Raw genomic sequence first — 20,335 nt, forward strand, 5'->3', positions numbered from 1 at the left:
AAAAACCCTTACAAGGCATGGTCCAATTAGCCCCAAAAGGGAAAAATTCCTTCCCGACTCCAGATGGCAATCAGATAAAATCCCTGGATCAACATCATTAGGCATTACCTAGTAGTTGTAGCCATGGATGTCTTTCAACGCAAGGAAAGCATCTAAGCCCCCTTTAAATGCAGGTATAGAGTTTGCCATAACGACTTCCTGTAGCAATGCATTCCACATCTTAATCACTCTTACTGTAAAGAACCCTTTCCTAAATAAATGGCTAAAACGTTTTTCCTCCATGCGCAGATCATGTCCTCTAGTCCTTTGAGAAGGCCTAGGGACAAAAAGCTCATCCGCCAAGCTATTATATTGCCCCCTGATGTATTTATACATGTTAATTAGATCCCCTCTAAGGCGTCTTTTTTCTAGACTAAATAAACTCAGTTTATCTAACCTTTCTTGGTAAGTGAGACCTTCCATCCCACGTATCAATTTTGTTGCTCGTCTCTGCACCTGCTCTAAAACTGCAATATCTTTCCTGTAATGTGGTGCCCAGAACTGAATTCCATATTCCAGATGTGGCCTTACTAGAGAGTTAAACAGGGGCAATATTATGCTAGCATCTCGAGTTTTTATTTCCCTTTTAATGCATCCCAAAATTTTGTTAGCTTTAGCTGCAGCTGCTTGGCATTGAGTACGATTATTTAACTTGTTGTCGATGAGTACTCCTAAGTCCTTCTCCAAGTTTGATGTCCCCAACTGTATCCCATTTATTTTGTACAGTGCTAGACCACTGGTACGATGCTTAACCTTAAAGTGTACCGGAGGTGACATAGGGGTTGATTCACTAAACCGGGCTAACTCATAGCACGGCCGCTCTAGCGTTTTGCGTGCGTTATAATGCGCACAACGGTTTACGTGCGCAAACACAAATTTTCGTGTGCAAATGTGAATTTTCGCAAGCAAAGTGCCGCGTTTCTGCGCGAAAATTGAGTTAGCACGGTTAAGTTGTGCTATGAATTAGCACGGTTTAGTGAATCAACCTCATAATGAGATAAATGTGTTTGTACAGTGCAAAACTTATTACTAACCAGGCTGTTCTACCTTTATAAGGAAAAATTTTCAGGCATGCAAGTGACTGCTTCTGTCTTGCCAGTACCTTTTCAGTAATATAGTAGATATCACTGATAAGCAAATTACAGTCATAAAAGTTGTCCTGGCAGAATACAACTTCTGAGGGCAGTGGAGAGATAGAAAAAGGTCAATAGTTCATGTATTTTAACTCTGGGACACTTAATAGACTGCCATTGAGCAGAGATAATGCAACATTCAATCTACTTTCTAAATGTTTAAAGGGACCCTTAGCAGTGATTAAAAAATGTAATCTGGACTTACCTGGGGCTTCCTCCAGCCCACCGTAGGCTGCAAGGTCCCTCGGTGTCCTCTGGGTCCCCTCCGTGGTCTCGCTGGTGGCTTCAGTAGGTCCGTGACTACAGTGTACCCCACATGTGCAGGACCCTTACGGCAACGCGCGTGATGACACCACAGGTGATGGATGACCAGGTCCCTGTACTGCACTTGCGCGACTTTTGCCAAACTCGCGCCCCTACCGGAGCCGCCAGCGGAACCATGGAGAGAACTCAGAGAACACAGAGGGACCTTGCAGGCTACAGTGGGCTGGAGGGGGCCTCAGGTAAGTCCTGCTTTATTTTTTTAATCACTGCTCAGGGTCACTTTAAATATAAAGTAAAACCGTGGTATATCTAAAAAGGTCATTTTTAGGACTAGGAGGATAAATACAGTTGTTTATCTTGTCAGTTTATTTTCAGAGCTGGATCAGAGCTGGATCATCCACAAGGCAAACCTAGGCAGTTGCCTAGGGTCTTGAGAGAGTCTCATCACCTCATAATCAGCTAAGTTTGTTTCGCAATTATGCCTATACTTAATTATGATTTGGAAATTCAATTAATTTTGTATAATTATTCATAATTTACCGTACATTTTTGTGTAATTGTCGCGTAATTTCTTGCTGACTTTGGCAGTGAATAGCAAAGCCAGCATTAATGCTATTGTCACCAAAATTGCTACATTTGTTAAAGAGAATATTGGGCATAAAACAATAAAACATGAATTAAAAAAAAAAAAAACCTTGTCGTTTGAGGAGATCAATTCTAAAAATGCAAAGAAGAATGGTTTTAAAACTTTTAAAAATTACAGTTTAACCACTTGCCGACCGCACGCTTATACCGTGCGTCGGCAAAGTGGCAGCTGCAGGACCAGCGACGCAGTACTGCGTCGCCAGCTGCAGGCTGATTAATCAGGAAGCAGCCGCTCGCGCGAGCGGCTGCTTCTTGTCAATTCACGGCGGGGGGCTCCGTGAATAGCCTGCGGGCCGCCGATGGCGGCTCGCAGGCTAAATGTAAACACAAGCGGAAATAATCCGCTTTGTTTACATTGTACGGCGCTGCTGCGCAGCAGCGCCGTAAGGCAGATCGGCGATCCCCGGCCAATCAGCGGCCGGGGATCGCCGCCATGTGACAGGGGACGTCCTGTCACTGGCTGCACAGGACGGATAGCGTCCTGTGCAGCCCGGATCACCGGGGAGGGGACAGGTAGGAGAGGGAGGGGGGAATTCCGCCACGGAGGGGGGCTTTGAGGTGCCCCCCCCCCACAACTAGCCTGCACGCAGGAGCGATCAGACCCCCCCAGCACATCATCCCCATAGGAGGGAAAAAAGGGGGGCGATCTGATCGCTCTGGATGCACCCTGATCTGTGCTGGGGTCTGCAGCACAGATCACAACAAACAGCGCTGGTCCTTAAGGGGGGGTAAAGGGTGGGTCCTCAAGTGGTTAAAAACCCTTTTTCTTTTGCGCTTTTTAAAATTGATTATCTCAAAAACTACAAGGTTCACCGCTAAAGTCGGCACAAAATTACATAAAAATAAGGTAAAAATGTACACGAAATGACAAATGATTACAATTACAGACGAATGTTAATTACACTTTTTCATGAAATTTCGCATTACGATTTCGTAAAGTAAATGCATATTTCAATGCGAAATTACATCTATACGACATTTGTACTCATCACTAATTGAATGCAGCTGTATTGCTGGACGGTGACTGCGGGAAGCTACTCCCAGTAAGGCGCAGGGCGCTGCTTTCTTACCTGCACAACGGTAATCCATATTTGTTCCACAGCGGTGACATATCGCAGCCTAAAGTTCAGCCGTCCAAATTCTCGTTCATCTCCAGATAAGGTTATTGTATCTGCAAGAAAAGGTCCATCAATGTAGAAATTCCCTCAGTCAGGACTGCTGCTATTCTCATATTACCAGTTCCATCTCTGATGTGTTCCATGGGGTTGTATCCCTAGAATATGGGCATAACTAGGAGTAGATCTAGGTTTTTGCTGGGGAGGTTTGAGTTCTCTGTCCTGGAGGTCATTGTAAAGGGGAAATACGGTATGCATCCTTCGTAGGACATCATAAAAGGTAGAGTGCTTAACCACCTCGTATCCAGACGTTGTCCCCCCCCCCCCTTATGGACCAGAGAAGTTTTGACAGTTTAGCTATGTCCCTATTAAATCAGCAATAACTTTATCCCTACATCAATGAAATATACAGTATATTGTTTTTTTTCAAGTCAAACTTTTCTACGCATTTTATTGGGGAAAAAAAGGAAAAAAATTTGAAAAAAAAACACATTATTTCTCAGTTTTACCATTTCCTGTTTAAAAATAAGAAGTGTTATTGTAGATAAAAACACAAATTATCTTTGGCTATTCTTACTATTTATCACAAAACTTAGATTATGTTCCTGTCACAATTTATGGTGAAGATATTTGATTCTGAAATCAAGCTGCAGAGTGTATTTTTCACTATGAACTGAGAAAATAAAAACATTTTTAATGGTAAAAATCAATCTCATTAGCTCAGGGAACATATATTCCCTTTCACCAATTAGTGCTGCATCAGATAGTGCAGGAAGTGTGCACAGGAGCAAGCCCAATCCTGCACAGTACTTCTGCTACAAGACGTATATCTACGTTCTCATGGCTTCGATTAAGTCACAGGGAACGTAGATATACTGTAGTGATGGATAAAGTGGTTAATTAAGTTATTTTGAAAGTAATTCTATGAACTTCAACGCTGGAGTATCAATTAGATGGTTATAATTTTGAATTGAAGTTAATTTTATGTTAAGTTTATGCAAATATATGCAACTTGGAACGTTGAAATCACCAGGTTCTGTATTTGACTTGTCCAGTTCCAAGTTGCATAGATTTACATAAATTTTGCATCAACTCAAAATAGTAACATCCCATTGACCACCTCTACCTGGTACAATGCCTATTAAGCATTTACATCTACAGGAAGTAGTAAGAATTCCAGAGAAGTGATGAACTCGCCAGAACTAGCAGAGCTCTACACTGCATTATCCTAGAATCTGAGAGGTATTGGTGCTGCTTCCTGTACTAACCGTCTATTGGCCACATGTGAATATGGCCTCAGTTCCAGGCCCGGCTGTAGAAATCAGATCTTACCGAGGCTGCGGTTGCTGCCTTGTGAATCTTTTCTGGAGGAATTGCTGCTTCGTATACTGGAGACAGAATCATATCTCTGAAAAACAACATTAGAATATCAGCGGCAGATTCAGTCAAACCATGAGGGTGGACATCTGTCAGTCAAACTCATGACCTCATGCTTCACAGGCAGAGGCAGTATTTTGATATTTAGGAGGGCGTCCAGTTTCGATTGTAAGTCACCTCCCTCTGGGCCTCTTTCACATGCGGGTTAACTCCTGGTACCAGAGTTAACCTTGGACAAGGGTCAGGGGGAGTTTAAGAGAGCTTCACTGTCGCCATTTTAAAAAGTACCCCCCCCCCCCCACCCCCGTCTTATGGACCATGTGAACTGTTACTGCTCATGGGCAGAGCTCCAGAATTTGACAATTTCAGTAATTAGCCCTCATGTACTGATGAGCCTGAGTCCCAGGTTCAATGTTCTTTCCATGTTTTTGTGGGTTTCTTCCCACATCCCAAAATCATACTGATAGGTTAGCTGGCTTTCTCCAAACTAACCCTCCTAGTCTGTGGAAGGGATAATAGACTATGACTATGGAAAATGTGAGCTCCTCTAAAGGGCACTTACCGTAGTACTTGGACTTAACTTATGGCAGTTTTAAAAAGAAAGTGGAATTTCCTTTTAAAGGAAATCAAAAGCCTGTAAAAACAACAACATAAAAAAACAACAATAAACATTTGAACTTGCCGGGGCTTCTTGCGCCCCCTGGAGTCATCTTGTGCCCGCACCATCGGCAAGCAGCGGCGAACCCCGCAAAGCTGGTCGGCCATGCACCTCCTAATCACATCCACACACACAGCAGCGTTACATTTATACGCATACGCAGAACGCTCCCGACGACGGAAGCACAATCAGGGTGCATGCAGCTCGTGGTCACGCATGCACAGTAGCCTCCAACTGCCTGTGACTGGCCAGCTTTGCAGGGGTAGTCGCTACTGCAAGAGGCCCCATGTAAGTTCAACTGTTGGTTTTTTTTTGGTTTTGGTTTTTTGTAGCCCTTTCTATCTATTTTATTTTTTTTTTGCAATACATAAACATGACCTTACTATAGCAGATTACAGTTGGCCAGCTCCTCTTTCTAAACAGCCTGCAGACTCATGTACTCCTGCACACAGTAGCACAGAGCTGGTGGTGCATAACTGGCTCCGGCTTACTGCGCAGGCTCGTGTTTGAAGAGAAGAAATTTAGGGCACCCAGGAGAGCTGATAGTAGACTTTTGGCACATTTACCGATATTCTATTACTAAAGTGTAAAGAAGGATCGTAAAATATCGGTACTAAATACTGATAATTTACTATAGCTAAACCTAACCCTACTATCACACAGAACCCTCCCCCTGATGGCTAACCCTAACCCCCGCTCCCCCCCCCCCCCCCGCACAAACATTCTTCCAGATGCCTAATCGTCCCCCTGCTTAGACACCCTTCCTACACCTAACCCTAACACTCTTTCTCCCCCCCCTCCCCCCTGCACACACATGCTACCTGATGCCTAGCCTTAAAGGACACCCGAGGTGAAAACAAACTAATGAAATAAACACTTGCATCTATCCTCCTTCTCCTAAAAATGTCTTTTTAAAATATTCCACAGTTTTATTTTATATTTAAATCTACTTTTTACGTTTTTTTTTTTACTGTTTTACTGTTTTATTGTTTTTGCTCAATGACACATTTATTGAAGTATGGCAGAGCTAAACTCTATGAACTAGTGACCCTTTTTGTATCTCTTTCCTGCTCTCAGAAGCCATTTTCTTCTAGGAAATTGTTTTATAGTTGTAATTTCTTATCAGAGAGGGTCACACTGTAGTCACTTCCTGTCTGAGTCAGGACTGAGTCAGCCACTTGATATATACCTGATATTTAACTCTTTCAGACAGAGAAAGGAAAAAAGGAACACAGCATAGTTATTTGTGTGCTAGGCATTGTACATACCCATGTCTATCTCATCATGTCACTTCGGGTATCCTTTAACTACCCCCACCACGCCAAAGCTTAACCACCCCCCCACCGCCGTCAATTGCCGCATAAAATAATAAAAAAAAGGTAATACATTTTTTTATCAGGCACTGCTGGTGCCCAAATTTCCTCTCAATGTCGCTATTTCAATGGCGCCTATAGTGGCACCCAATCTTCCACCACTAGTGGGCGCCCAAATTGCCTGCTTCGTCCAGAGGCTTCTCTCTTTGTAGGTAAGTATTTGACTTTGGACCTGAGGTTCGCCTTGGGTACACTTTAGCACAGCCCCCACCTGTTATGCGATCCACATCATGGGGATGTAGTCGTCTGCTTTCCATTGACTGTGAACCAGTCCAGCAGCTGTGAGACAATAGGTAGGTGGGGTAGCGTCAGAGATTGCAGTCAGCTTCACCCCCATGATGTGGACTGCGTCACTGTCAGGGTCATGTGACATGCTGAACTGCCGCAGGGAAGGAAGGGAAGACGGTGGAATGTGAGGGTTCCACGGGCTGCCAGTGGTAAGCAGGTGACTACCACCAACTGCAACTTTCTACTTTTATGTTGAAAAAGTCCGCCTGGCGGATCGCTCAAGACCAGTCTTATCACCCGAATGACAGTCTGTACACACACCCGATTTGGCGTGCGGATGACTGAACGACGGGACGTTCAAACGACCCGTCGTTCGGAAAAATCCGACGTGTGTATGGGCCTTAATGATCCAATTTCTAGCGAAAAATCGTTCGAGCAACCATAAATTCTGATCGGAAGTTAAATATTGTATTACATCGTTCACTACACCATCAACGAACCAATCTTTTGCTTCCTATCTATCACAACCAACAGGAAAATCCAAATTTTGGTTCGACGAAAATTCATTCGGACAACATTTTTTTCACTCGTTCATAATCGATTGTGTCCACCAACAGAGATTATTTACAACCAATCTGTTCAGAATTTCTGATTGCTCAAACGATTTTTCGCTAGAAATTGGACCGTTAGTGGTCAGCTTTAGCCAGATGTGCCCTCCTTGTTTTGCTGCTGATAACACTTCTGCACTCCTCTGCAGAGGGAGGGAGAGAAGCAGGGGCACTTCGGGCAGCCAGTTAGCTGCCTCTCACTCACTTGGGGGTGCAGTGGCCATGTTCTGCGCCCCCTTACAGTGCTGCGCCCGGGGACATGTGTTCCCCCTTGCCCACCCATAGCTACGCCTCTGTTGATTTTTACAAGCTACTGTAAATGACAAAAATATAGGAAAAAAAGTAATTTATAGTCTATTTTCCTATGGGTCAAATGTGCAATTTAAAATTCATGAAAACATGTATAAGATGTACAATTTTCCGTGACAGTGGTCCTTTAAATCAGTTAAAGAGCTCAAATAACATTGTGCAGGGCATACAAACAAGCATTTTATTCCTCCCCCCCTCCTCCCCACTCCTTCATCTGATAAGGCTGCTGTTATTACAGGTGGAATTTGCTGTACTTTCCATACCTGAATGAAGGTGCTCAGGTCATACAGCGAGGTGCTCAGAGCAGGAGAATCGGCTGTTTTGATGTTCCTCAAGTCACAGACTGAAATACACCCAGAGATTAAAGGCTTTAAGTTGCATCACTGAAGTTATTGTAAGATACAGATACAAGAGAGGGCTGTGAGAGGGGCGGACGAGTCATCAGCGAGCGAACAATCTCCGCTCAGTACAGAGAAACGGCCGCTAATCCTGTATTATATCTCAGCTCCCTGCTGCAGCACAATTAACAACACTGGACTGAAAATACAAAAAACATAGGGTCTTTTTATAACATTAAAATATCTGCTTTATTTTCCAAAACTACAAACACTAAGCACTTTATTATTAGTAGTATAGTGTTCCCTACCCAGAATTAGTATAGTGTTCTTTATAAAGGGGGGGCCCTACCTTGTGTTAGTACAGTGTTCCTAATAAAGGGAGGCTCTACCCAGTATTAGTATAGTGTTCCTAATAAAGGGAGGCTCTACCCAGTATTAGTATAGTGTTCCTAATAAAGGGAGGCCCTACCTAGTATTAGTATAGTGTTCCTAATAAAGGGAGGCCCTACCTAGTATTAGTACAGTGTTCCTAATAAAGGGAGGCCCTACCTAGTATTAGTATAGTGTTCCTAATAAAGGGAGGCTCTACCCAGTATTAGTATAGTGTTCCTAATAAAGGGAGGCCCTACCTAGTATTAGTACAGTGTTCCTAATAAAGGGAAGCCCTACCCAATATTACTATAGTGTTCCTAATAAAGGGAAGCCCTACCCAATATTAGTATAGTGTTCCTAATAAAGGGAGGCCCTACCTAGTATTAGTATAGTGTTCCTAATAAAGGGAGGCTCTACCCAGTATTAGTATAGTGTTCCTAATAAAGGGAAGCCCTACCCAGTATTAGTGTAGTGTTCCTAATAAAGGGAGGCTCTACCCAGTATTAGTATAGTGTTCCTAATAAAGGGAGGGCCTACCACCCAGTATTAGTATAGTGTTCCTAATAAAGGGAGGCTCTACCCAGTATTAGTATAGTGTTCCTAATAAAGGGAGGCCCTGCCCAGTATTAGTATAGTGTTCCTAATAAAGGGAGGCCTGTCCAGTATTAGTATAGTGTTCCTAATAAAGGGAGGCCCTGCCCAGTATTAGTACAGTGTTCCTAATAAAGGGAGGCCCTACCCAGTATTAGTACAGTGTTCCTAATAAAGGGAGGCCCTACCCAATATTAGTATAGTGTTCCTAATAAAGGAAGGCTTTACCCAGTATTAGTATAGTGTTCCTAATAAAGGGAGGCCCTACCCAGTATTAGTATAGTGTTCCTAATAAAGTGAGGCTCTACCCAGTATTAGTATAGTGTTCCTAATAAAGGGAGGCCCTGCCCAGTATTAGTATAGTGTTCCTAATAAAGGTAGACTCTACCCAGGATTAGTATAGTGTTCCTAATAAAGGGAGGCCCTGCCCAGTATTAGTATAGTGTTCCCAATAAAGGGAGCCCCTACCCAGTATTAGTATAGTGTTCCCAATAAAGGAAGGGCCCTACCCAGTATAAGTATAGTGTTCCCAATAAAGGGAGACCCTGCCCAATATTAGTATAGTGTTCCTAATAAAGGGAAGCCCTACCCAGTATTAGTATAGTGTTCCTAATAAAGGGAAGCCCTACCCAGTATTAATATAGTGTTCATCATAAAGGGAGGCCCTACCCAGTATAAATATAGTGTTCATCATAAAGGGGGGGCCTACCCAGTATTAATATAGTGTTCATCATAAAGGGGGGCCCTACCCAGTATTAATATAATGTTCCTAATAAAGGGAGACACTACCTAGTATCTGTATAGAGTTCCTAATAAATTGCAAATAGTAAAGTAATGGGTAAAAATAGTATCTAAGATGAATTAGGGTAAAATATATAAATTGAAAGGAGAAATACTATAGGGTATTGTTTCATGAATATATTTTAAAACAAGCAACAATCAACATAAGTGATTGAATTTTGCTGCTATTATATGCTCAGCATTATTCCTGTACTGTATCCCTGCAGTCCGTCTGTGTGGAAGAATTTGGAGTTGCTGTCAGGTTGTTGAAACAAAGTCATGATTAATGACTGATTCATGGTTGGTAAGTCACTAGTCATTATTTGCTGTAGATTGTGAAGTGAGCTGGGAACAAGGGGTGGAGGAAGTTATAATGTGCAGCAGAATGCAATGTCACTAAACTATATTCACATCACGCATTTCATTTGTTGCCAAAGAGAGAGGTATACAGATATATCAGTACATTCATTGTCTGTTAGTAGATGTTACTTACATATTTTAGTGTTTGTTAACTAGAAATCGCAAAATGCAATCGCTAAGTGCTTTTTCTATCAATTTTAGCAGTGTTTCCAGAGCAATTTCTAGTGATTTTAAAGGACTTTTGATTTTAACCCTTTAGCAGCCCGTGCTCTAGGTCAATTTACTTCAGTATATATTTTTTTTATTTCTTATTTGTTACATTTCCTCGCTAATAATTAGTACTGCTGTAATGTGTATTTATGGCCACTTGTCACCAGGGGGCAGTGTGAGACAATAACAGAGGACTTCCGCTTTCAGTTTCTATATTTTCTGCTAGCAGAGAGACATCAAAGGATTCCTAAAAATTTACAGCACAAGTTCTGCTGACTGAAGTCAAAAGCAGTGCACTTATCTCAAATGAGACAATCTCCTTGAAGCTGCTAATGGGTTAATAGAAGTAGCCTTCTCCTCCAAGAGCAAAACCAGTCCTCCTACCACCCATTTTTGTAGGCGATAGGCCTTTTGAAAAACCTGGTAGCGGTATGAATGTAAAACGTGAGTGGTGGTTTACATACAGCCAGGTGATAGCAGCTGGAATTTCCCTATAAAGAAGAAGGACCTCTGTCACGAAAACTTAAAATTTAAAATACAAGTAGGCATATACCAATACAAAGTACGTTTCTTCCAGTGTAAAATGAGCCATAAATTAGTTTTCTCCTATGTTGCTGTCACTTACAGTAAGTAGTAGAAATCTGACATTACTGACAGATTTTGGACTAGCCCATCTTCTCATGGGGGGCTCTCAGGGTTTTCTTTATTTTTAAAAGCACTTGACGAATGGCAGTTGCTCTGTCCAACTGCCAAATAAGTGTGCAGCGAGCAAGGAGGCTGGCCAGCATCTTTGTATAAATCATTTTCAGGGAATGTCTTTATAAAGAATAAAGGCCACGCTGAGAATCCCCATGAAGAGATGGACTAACCCAAAACATGTCGGTAATGTCAGATTTCTACTACTTACTGTAAGTGACAGCAACATAGGTGAAAAGTAATGTATGGTTCAATTTACTCTGGAAGAAATGTACTTCTTATTTGAATGTGTTTTAAATTGTAAGATTTTTGTGACAGTTCCTCTTTAAGGGAACTCAAGGTGAGAGACATACATAGGCTGTCATAGTTACCGTATTTTCTGGACTATAAGATGCACTTTTTTTCCCCTAAGAATGTGGAGAAAAAGTCCATGCGTCTTACAGTCCAAATACAGGGAATCCCCGACTTACGAATTCCCGCCGATACGAACCCGCCGCGACGTCAGGGACTCCCTGCCTTGTCCCCCTTTGTGGTCCTCCCCCTGGGCAAGACTAGTGGCAGAGAAGCTCACTGTCCTATCGATTCCAGTGCTGTGTGGTCTTCTGCCTCACACATGTCTCCGCTACCCCTGCAAAACAATAGTTAGCGGCGGAGGGGGTCACCTTCCTAGCCATTCTAGCAGTGGCGATCTGCAGACATCTCACGTTCTATGCGGCTTCCTCTAGTGAAGGCTCCTGTTGATGACACAATCAACAAGAGCCTTCACTAGAAGCTGCATAGAATGCGAGATGTCTGCAGATCACCGCTGCTGGAATAGCTCGGAAGGTGAGCGCTCTGACCAAGCAGCGCTGGAATCGATAGGAAGGTGACCTTCTCTGCCGCTATTCTTACTCAGGGGGAGAGGAAATATGTGGGGAGGAGGGGGGGGGGGGGGCTGGAGGGGACAAAGACACTCATACAGGAGGAGCAGGGGGAGCTGAGAGCAGCACGGAGGGGACAGAGGCATGCCATGGAACAGGGAACATGCCTCAGTATCTCCGTATCCTTACCAGAGCCGTACATTCTCCCAGAGTCCGGGTTCAGCTTGCCGCGTCTGGTCAGGTCTGGCGAGATGTGCTGGATGACGTAGCTCGGGTTATAGACCACGTCATAGTTCACCCCTGGTGGATACACGCTGGCGAGCTCGGACTTCCTGTCCGCGAACGTGGCCCGAGCTGATCCTGAGTGACAGAAGAGAGGCGTGTCACCTGCATACATCAGTCACAAAACGTGGGACGCTGACATTACAGAGGATTAGCACAAAAACCACAACCGTGACACAAACAATCATCACACAACCATTGTCCTGTCCATCTCCATGTATACAATCAAATCATTTCCCTTTCACCGCATCATGACTCTGCTCTGGCTCATAATTAGGGCACGGATTTGGGGATTTCATTAAAAAGAAAACATTTTGCGTTACTGAGTTTTGCTTATCACATGCTTGTGGTTCCATTTTTATTCCGTATATGAATATGAATATGTTTACTCCGTATATGAAGAAGCTCACCCAGCAAGGGCATAGCAATCACCCCTGTGACCTCTGCCATCGCAGGGAGGCCCAGAGGCTTTGAGGCCCCTCCTCCCTCTCCCCAACCTCAACCAATTAGCGAAAAAACCTCCCCGTTTGCTCACAGAAACCATCCTTGCCACCTCCTCCCGCAATGCAGAGTAGTGAGTAGTGGGATCGTCTGTAATCAATTCTATGTTAGCAACCAGCTCCCTAGCTATCTCAACTATCCCAAACATTTTGTATAGGTCCCAACGCTTACGTGACACCTCCTGCGGCGCAAAAACCACCACCATGGAACCACCGCCAGGTCCCAAAGCTTACGCGACACCTCCTGCGGCACAAAAACCACCACCATGGGACCACCGCCAGGTCCCAAAGCTTATGCGACACCTCCTGCGGCGCCAAAACCACCGCCATGGAACTACCGCCAGGTCCCATAGCTTACGTGACACCTCCTGCGGCGCCAAAATGACCGCCATGGGACCACCGCTAGGTCCCATGGCTTAAGCGACACCTCCTGCTGGAAAAAAAAACAAAAATGACCAGGGGAACAGCCACTAGATCCCATGGGCTACAATTTATCATAAACAAGGTTTCATATTACTTAAATTTTTCCGCCGGAATGTGGAATTCTGCGGAAATGTAATGGCGACGGAATTTAGCGCTGGCGGAATTCTGCAATTCCGGCGGAATGGAATTTGCTCATTTCGATCATCCCTACGTGTGAGTTTGCTGCATTAGCAAAGGAAGTGATAAGAGAGATCAGCTAGTAGAAAAAAAACAAATTCGAACCGCATGAGAGTGCTGTGCCGCACTGCTGAACACTTTTTGATCCAAAACACTCCCATTTGACTTGCATTAACATTTTTGTAAAAATTGTGATTGCAACAATTTTGCCTTGATTTCAATGAAAGTCAATAGGAGTGTTTTATTTTATTTTTTTAAGCGAAAACGGATCAAAAAGCACTCGGAAGTGTGTCTCTGCCCAGAGAGAGAGAGAGTGCCTGTGGAAAAGGATTTAACCCTTGAAAAAGCTATTACAACTGCAAATAAAACTGTAGACCAGGAAACAGAACTAACCAGCCATACTCAGTGTCAGAAGACCACATGTGTGACTATGTGAAAAGACTATGGGCCTGATTCACAAAGCGGTGCTAACAGTTAGCACGCTGGTGAAAAGCCCTTTATCACGCCTAAACTCAGTTTAGGCATGATAAGTTTAGGTGTGATAAGTTTAGGTGTGATAAGTTTAGGCATGATAAGTTTAGGTGTGATAAGTTTAGGCATGATAAGTTTAAGCGCCAACTGGGTTAGCACCGCAGTGCACAGCTGATCAAAAGTTTTACGCTAGCAAAGACTGGTGCACTTCGTATAAAGTTTAATGGCGCTGCTTTGCGTGCGGGACTTTGCAAGCGATCTAAACTTATCTAAACTTAGCATGCCTAAACTTATCACACCTAAACTTATCATGCCTAAACTTATCACACCTAAACTGGCTTTTCACCAGAGTGGTGCAATGGTTATCATGCCTAAAGTCTCTAACTGGGTTAGCACCGCTTTGTGAATCGAGCCCCTTGTGATATAGTTAAATTGCATAGTATTCCTTTGCATTATAATTTGATATAAGCCCACTTGCCATTTGTTTAACCACTTTAGCTTTCAGGCCTAGTGCACACCAGAGCGGTTCGGCTGCGTTTTGCCATCCGCTTGCGGCTGTGGATACGCTTGGGTAATGTATTTCAATGGGGTGGTTCACACCAGAGCCGGAGGCGTTTTGCAGAAACGCATACTCCCGGGGTGAGGCATTTTTTGGATTGCGGATGCGTTTCTGCCTCAATGTTAAGTATAGGAAAACGCAAACCGTTCTGAAAAACGCCTGTTCAGAGCGGTTTTGCCGGCGTTTTTGTTACAGAAGCTGTTCAGTAACAGCTTTACTGTAACAATATATGACATCTACTACACCAAAACTGCTACGCAAAACGCTAGCTGAAACGCTACAGAAAAAGAAGAAAAAGCGTTTCAAAATCTGCTAGCATTTTGCGGATCTGCTAGCGGTTTTTGGTGTGCACTAGGCCTCAGTGTCGTTTCACCTTATGCATCCAAGCAGCTTTCACCTCCCAGTCATCGCCAATAACTTTATCACTACTTATCACAATGAATTGATCTATATCTTGTTTTTTCTGCCAGCAATTACGCTTTCTTTGGGTGGTACATTTTGCTAACAATAATTTTTTTCTAAATGCATTTTAACTGGAATATTTAAAAAAATGGAAAAAATCATTATTTCTCAGTTTTCAGCCACTATAGCTTTAAAATAATACATGCCACCATCATTAAAACCCACTTATTTTATTTGCCCATTTATCCTGGTTATTACACCATTTAAATTATGTCCCTATAACAATGTATGGCGCCAATATTTTATTTGGAAATAAAGCTGCATTTTTTCAATTTGCATCCATCACTATTCACAAGCTTATAATTTAAAAAATTATAGTAATACTGTATACTCTCTTGACATGCATATTAAAAAAGTTCAGACCCTTAGGTAACTATTTATGTTTTTTTTTTAATTGTAGTTTTTTAAATTTTATTTCTTTCATTAAAAATAGTATTTGGGTTTTTTTTTTGGAGTGGGGAGGTAAACAGATAATTTTAAATGTAATTGATTGTGTATGTTTAAAAAAAAATTATGTAGATGTAGTTTTACTATTTGGCCACAAGATGGCCACCGTCATTTTTTTGTTTTTCATCCTGTAAGGCGAGAGCTCTCGCTTACAGGAACTGAAGGGATGACGTGAAACTTAGAAAAATTGTGACTTTTCAGAGAAAATTTAGGTTTTTCATATGGAGACATAGATCAATGAATGGGAACTGTGTTCCCATTCATTGATCTCCGGGCTAACGGGAGCATGCATGGCTCAGCTGCAGCAGGGCAGGCTATCTGGACCTAAGTGTTTAAAGAAGCTTTGGTAGCCTTTATACATCTGACCTGTAGATGGCACTGTGCTACTTGGAAAACTGTATAAGATTATCTACACAGTTGTGGATCATTGGTTTCTGTTATGTCCTGGATAGAGTGAAGTTGCTGCTTATGTAGAGCATTGGTTAATACTGTAAATAAACCTAGTTTCAGGTATTTTGCCTCCATGACTGCTGAACACAACAAAATGACTGCTAGGATCAGGATTTTTTTTTTAACTTTTAGCAGGTCAGAATCATTAGACCATCCCTACTGGCCATCGTCAGTGAGGGAGCGGGGCAGAGTAGGTGTGAGTGGTTTCACCACAATATCAGCCATACAGCGCCCCCTGATGATCCGTTTGAGAAAAGGAAAAGATTTCTCATGGGAAAAGGGGTATCAGCTACTGATTGGGATGAAGTTAAATTCTTAGTTACGGTTTCTCTTTAAGATTAGGTGGTTAAAGGGTACCCGAAGTGACATGTGACATGATAATATAGAAATGTGCATGTACAGTGCCTAGCACACAAATAACTTGGCTGGTGTTCCTTTTTTTCCTTTCCTGCCTGAAAGAGTTAAATATCAGGTATGTAAGTGGCTGATTCAGTCCTGACTCAGACAGGAAGTGACTACAGTGTGACCCTCACTGATAAGAAATTCCAACTATAAAACACTTTCCTAGCAGAAAATGGTTTCTGAGAGCAAGAAAGAGGTAAAAAGGGGAATTTCTTATCAATGAGGGTCACACTGTAGTCACTTCCTGTCTGAGTCTGGACTGAGTCAGCCACTTACATACCTGATATTTAACTCTTTCAGGCAGAGAAAGAAAAAAAGGTACACAGCAGAGCCATTTGTGTGCTAGGCACTGTACATACCCATGTCTATCACATCATGTCACTTCGGGTATCCTTTAAAGTCAGGTAACAGGAAGGAGTTCATGTCCAGGGGAGCTTCAGGGTTACACATCATTCAGGAATGCTGTCAGGGTGAAAGCTGCACCGGTGTTTGGAGGCAGCACTGATGCAGAGGTCTGTATATTTATCCATCCATTGCTCACAGTGCAGACTTGCCTTTCAGTCCCTGCATGTGGGCGGGGCTGCTCAGGTTCCTGGGCTGGATGTACGCAGGTGTGAATGTGGGAACAACAAAGGGGACGTCTCTTCCGTCCATCGGGAGTTTGGAGAGCAGATAGTCCTCCGTGCAGCCCACCTGCCGCTTGATGGAGATCGCCGACATGGGCGGGAGGTCCACAATGTGCGACCCCTTCCTGGCCGCCTCCACGCTGCCGCCATCTGGCAAGGCTGGGGAAGACAAGAAATATGTTTTTTGCAATATTAATTTACAAATGATTTAGTCAGTGTTTACATTCTGAAATCTATTGCAGGCGACAACATCTTTAGTCCTGTCAGGTGATCACTGCAGAATGTTTGTTTACTGAGAGCTCCAAAATCAGTGCAAATAATGCCTGGTCTCCCAGAATGCTCTGGGAAGAGAATTCCGCATAGCTAAACAGCCTAGGCTAAGTACCACAGAGATGACGGGGTTACATACAATGTGCAGCAATATATAGATATAGGAAGTATTTCTGATGCTGAAACCAGGAAAAGTATCCTGGATAATTTACTGCATTCTACTATATGTCACTACAGGGCCTCTTTTATAAACATATTATTGTGTCACGAAAAATGCTTAGTGATGCCACTTTCTGATATCAGATCCTCATGTGTCAGTAGGCCTGCGGATAGGGACTTGAATCCCCTGTTTTGTTTGGCCCCTTCCATCTCACAAGACTTGTAACAGCCAGCAGCTGTGATTGGAGCAGAGGCCAGCCCTAACCCCCCAAAAATACTTCTTATTAAAAAATATATATATATAGTTGAAAATAGAACATAATAATGCCTTAGAGCTTTTTTCCACTAGCAATCACTAATGCGCATCCCCAAATTTTTTTTACACGATTGTGATTTTGCTATGCAATGCATTCCATAGCAAAATCGGGGTAAAAATCGCTCCGCAGCACGATGCGCTTTTGTAAAAATCGAATTGCGGTAGTGAAAAATACCTACCGCGATTCCTATGTTATTTAGCAAACCCTTGCGATTTTGCGATTCAGCATCGCAAACGCTCCTAGTGGAAAAGGGCCCTTACTGCCATTCAGCTATTTAATTGTAAGGGTGGGCAGCACGGTGGTGTAGTGGAAACCACTCTTGCCTTGCAGCACCGGGTCCCCAGTTCGAATCTGTAGGAGTTTCCTCCAGGCACTCCCATTTCCTCCCAGAAAGCTACAGATAAGTTAATTGGAATCCTCCTAAATTGTCCCTAGACTACAATACATACACTACACAATACATACATAGATGTATGACTATGGTAGGGACTAGATTGTGAGCCCCTCTGAGCGAAATTTAAACAAGACCATATACTCTGTACTGCGCTGTGGAAGATGGCGCTATTTAAATACTAATTAATAAAAATAAAGGGTGTTTTAGACAAAGTATATTGAGGATTGAACAGCACTGTGCTATTACATGAATGACTATAGCCGATCAGTGCAGGTATAAATCTTCTCATAACGATTCAATTTGACAAGCGATCATTTACAAACGATTATTTGTATGAACTATCGGAAATAGTTTGGGACCACTAATGGACAAACATCTCCTAACCAATCCGAACAGATTGACGAGATTGATCTTAAAATCTGATCGATTTCATTAATCTGATCGGATTAGTTAGGAGATCTTCATATGTTAGTGGTCCCAAACAATCATTTCTGATCGTTCATACGAATAATCATTCGTAAACAGTCGTTCGCCATGATGTATGGTTAGCGGCCACCTTAAAGGACACATGAGGTGACATGTGACATAATGAGATAGACATGGGTATGTACAGTGCCTAGCACACTAATAAGTATGCTGTGTTACTTTTTTTCTTTCTCTGCCTGAAAAAGCTAAAAATCAGGTATGTAAGTGACTGTGGGTCGGGAGAGGGTCAGACCCTCCCTGATAAGGAATTGCCGCCATAAAACACTTTCCTGGCAGAAAATGGCTTCTGAGAGCAGGAAAGAGATAAAAAGCATCAATAGTTCATGTAGTTTAGCTGTGGCATACCGCAATGCATGTGTCATTGAACAGAGACAATGAAACAGTAAAAACTTAAAAAGTAGATTTAAATATAAAAAATCTAAAAAAGACATTTTTTCGGAAAAGGAGGATAGAGACAATTGTTTATCCCATAAATTTGTTTTCAACTCGTGTTTCCTTTAAGGTTACAGGATGCAATCTAATAGATTTCATGCTGAAATGTATTGGGAATCGCTGTGTGATGTTTGGCCAGTCAATAGATCCATCTCTGATCAGAATCGATCGGAGCGGGATTTGCCTGATAGTCGATCTGGCCATACATCAAGTGATGTATGGCCAAAAGTGATGTATGGCTCCTTTAGGAGCCGTAAGATTGTACAATCAAGATTGTCTCATTAATGGGCATCTGAAGAGTTAATGTGTTAGCCTGATGAGCGGGAGGAGGGATGAGACGCTGCGGGGCGGGGCTGAGAGGTGATAATATGTATGTACTCTATGTACTCCTTCAGTAAATAGCTGTGCAAACCTGGACTCTCCCAGCGGCCACGTTTGTACAGCCAGAGGCAACGTCACCAGTGTCACAGGTAAAATGTCACTAATGACATTTTAATACGTCCTGGGCTGGCAGGAGGACAGCGCCGGATTAACGAGAGAGCGGCGGATGACATCAGCGCGACAGATGTATGATCATTAAAGCAGACCTGAAAACAGAACTTCCCCTCTGCTCTAAAATATAAGCAACAGCATAATAACCTTTAACCTCCCTGGCGGTTAATTAAAACTGCCAGGGGGCAGCGCAGCACTATTTAAAAATTTTTTTTTTTTAAATCATGTAGCTAGCCTAGCGCTAGCTACATGACAGCCACAGCGCAGCGGCATCTTCCCACCCTCTTCGATCGCCTCTGGCCATCAAGCCCGTCCGGAAATGCTGTTCTGAACGGGATTTCCATTAGGGCTTCCCCCATCGCCATGGCGAAGGGCGGGATGACGTCATCGACGTTGTGACGTCAAAGGGAGTCCCAATCCACCCCTCAGCGCTGCCTGGCACTGATTGGCCTGGCAGCGCATGGGGTCTGGGGGGGGGGGTGCGGCAGTACACGCAGCTAGCTTTAACCCTCCGGGCTTACCGCCAGGAGGGTTAAAGAAAAAACATTTCTTTGTTGAGCCCCATCTACACTATATAATTTTTTGTGCGATTCGATTCATCAATTCGATTTGATTCAATCCGACATGTCCGATCGGGATTTTATTCGACTTGACTCGATTTGCCATTACAATACAATGGCAAATCGATTTGAATCCTAATCAGACATGTCAGATTGAATCGAATCAAATTGATGAATGGTATCGAATCGCACAAAAAATTGTATGGTGTAGATTATTATTTTTATTATTATTATTATTTAGTATTTATATAGCGCCGACATCTTCCGCAGCGCTGTACAGAGTATATTGTCTTGTCACTTAACTGTCCCTCAGAGGGGCTCACAATCTAGACCCTGCCATAGATGGGGCTTTACAGCTGATACAAATTCTGCAATAAACTGCAGTGTCTACTTCCTGCTTTCATTGAAGCAGACATAGGGTTAACATTCTGTGTTTACAAATTGGCTGCTCTGCTGAAGCAGCCAGCTGA

General features: G+C 43.0%; 1 protein-coding gene across 4 annotated transcripts in view; it reads right to left on the bottom strand.

Annotated features, from left to right (window-relative positions):
* TC2N (tandem C2 domains, nuclear) overlaps positions 1–20,335 on the bottom strand; it is an 83,893-nt gene that overhangs the window by 27,229 nt on the left and 36,329 nt on the right. For all 4 annotated transcript variants that reach the window (XM_068254590.1, XM_068254591.1, XM_068254589.1 and 1 more), the window contains exons 3-7: positions 16,684–16,914; positions 12,146–12,316; positions 8,013–8,092; positions 4,529–4,604; positions 3,152–3,252 (exon numbers count right to left, since the gene is read on the bottom strand). In XM_068254590.1, the coding sequence (XP_068110691.1) occupies positions 3,152–3,252; positions 4,529–4,604; positions 8,013–8,092; positions 12,146–12,316; positions 16,684–16,914 (659 nt within the window). The remainder of the gene's footprint in view (positions 1–3,151; positions 3,253–4,528; positions 4,605–8,012; positions 8,093–12,145; positions 12,317–16,683; positions 16,915–20,335) is intronic.

This window comes from Hyperolius riggenbachi, chromosome 9 (genome assembly GCF_040937935.1).
Source record: "Hyperolius riggenbachi isolate aHypRig1 chromosome 9, aHypRig1.pri, whole genome shotgun sequence".
In the NCBI taxonomy this organism is placed as follows: Eukaryota; Metazoa; Chordata; class Amphibia; order Anura; family Hyperoliidae; genus Hyperolius; species Hyperolius riggenbachi.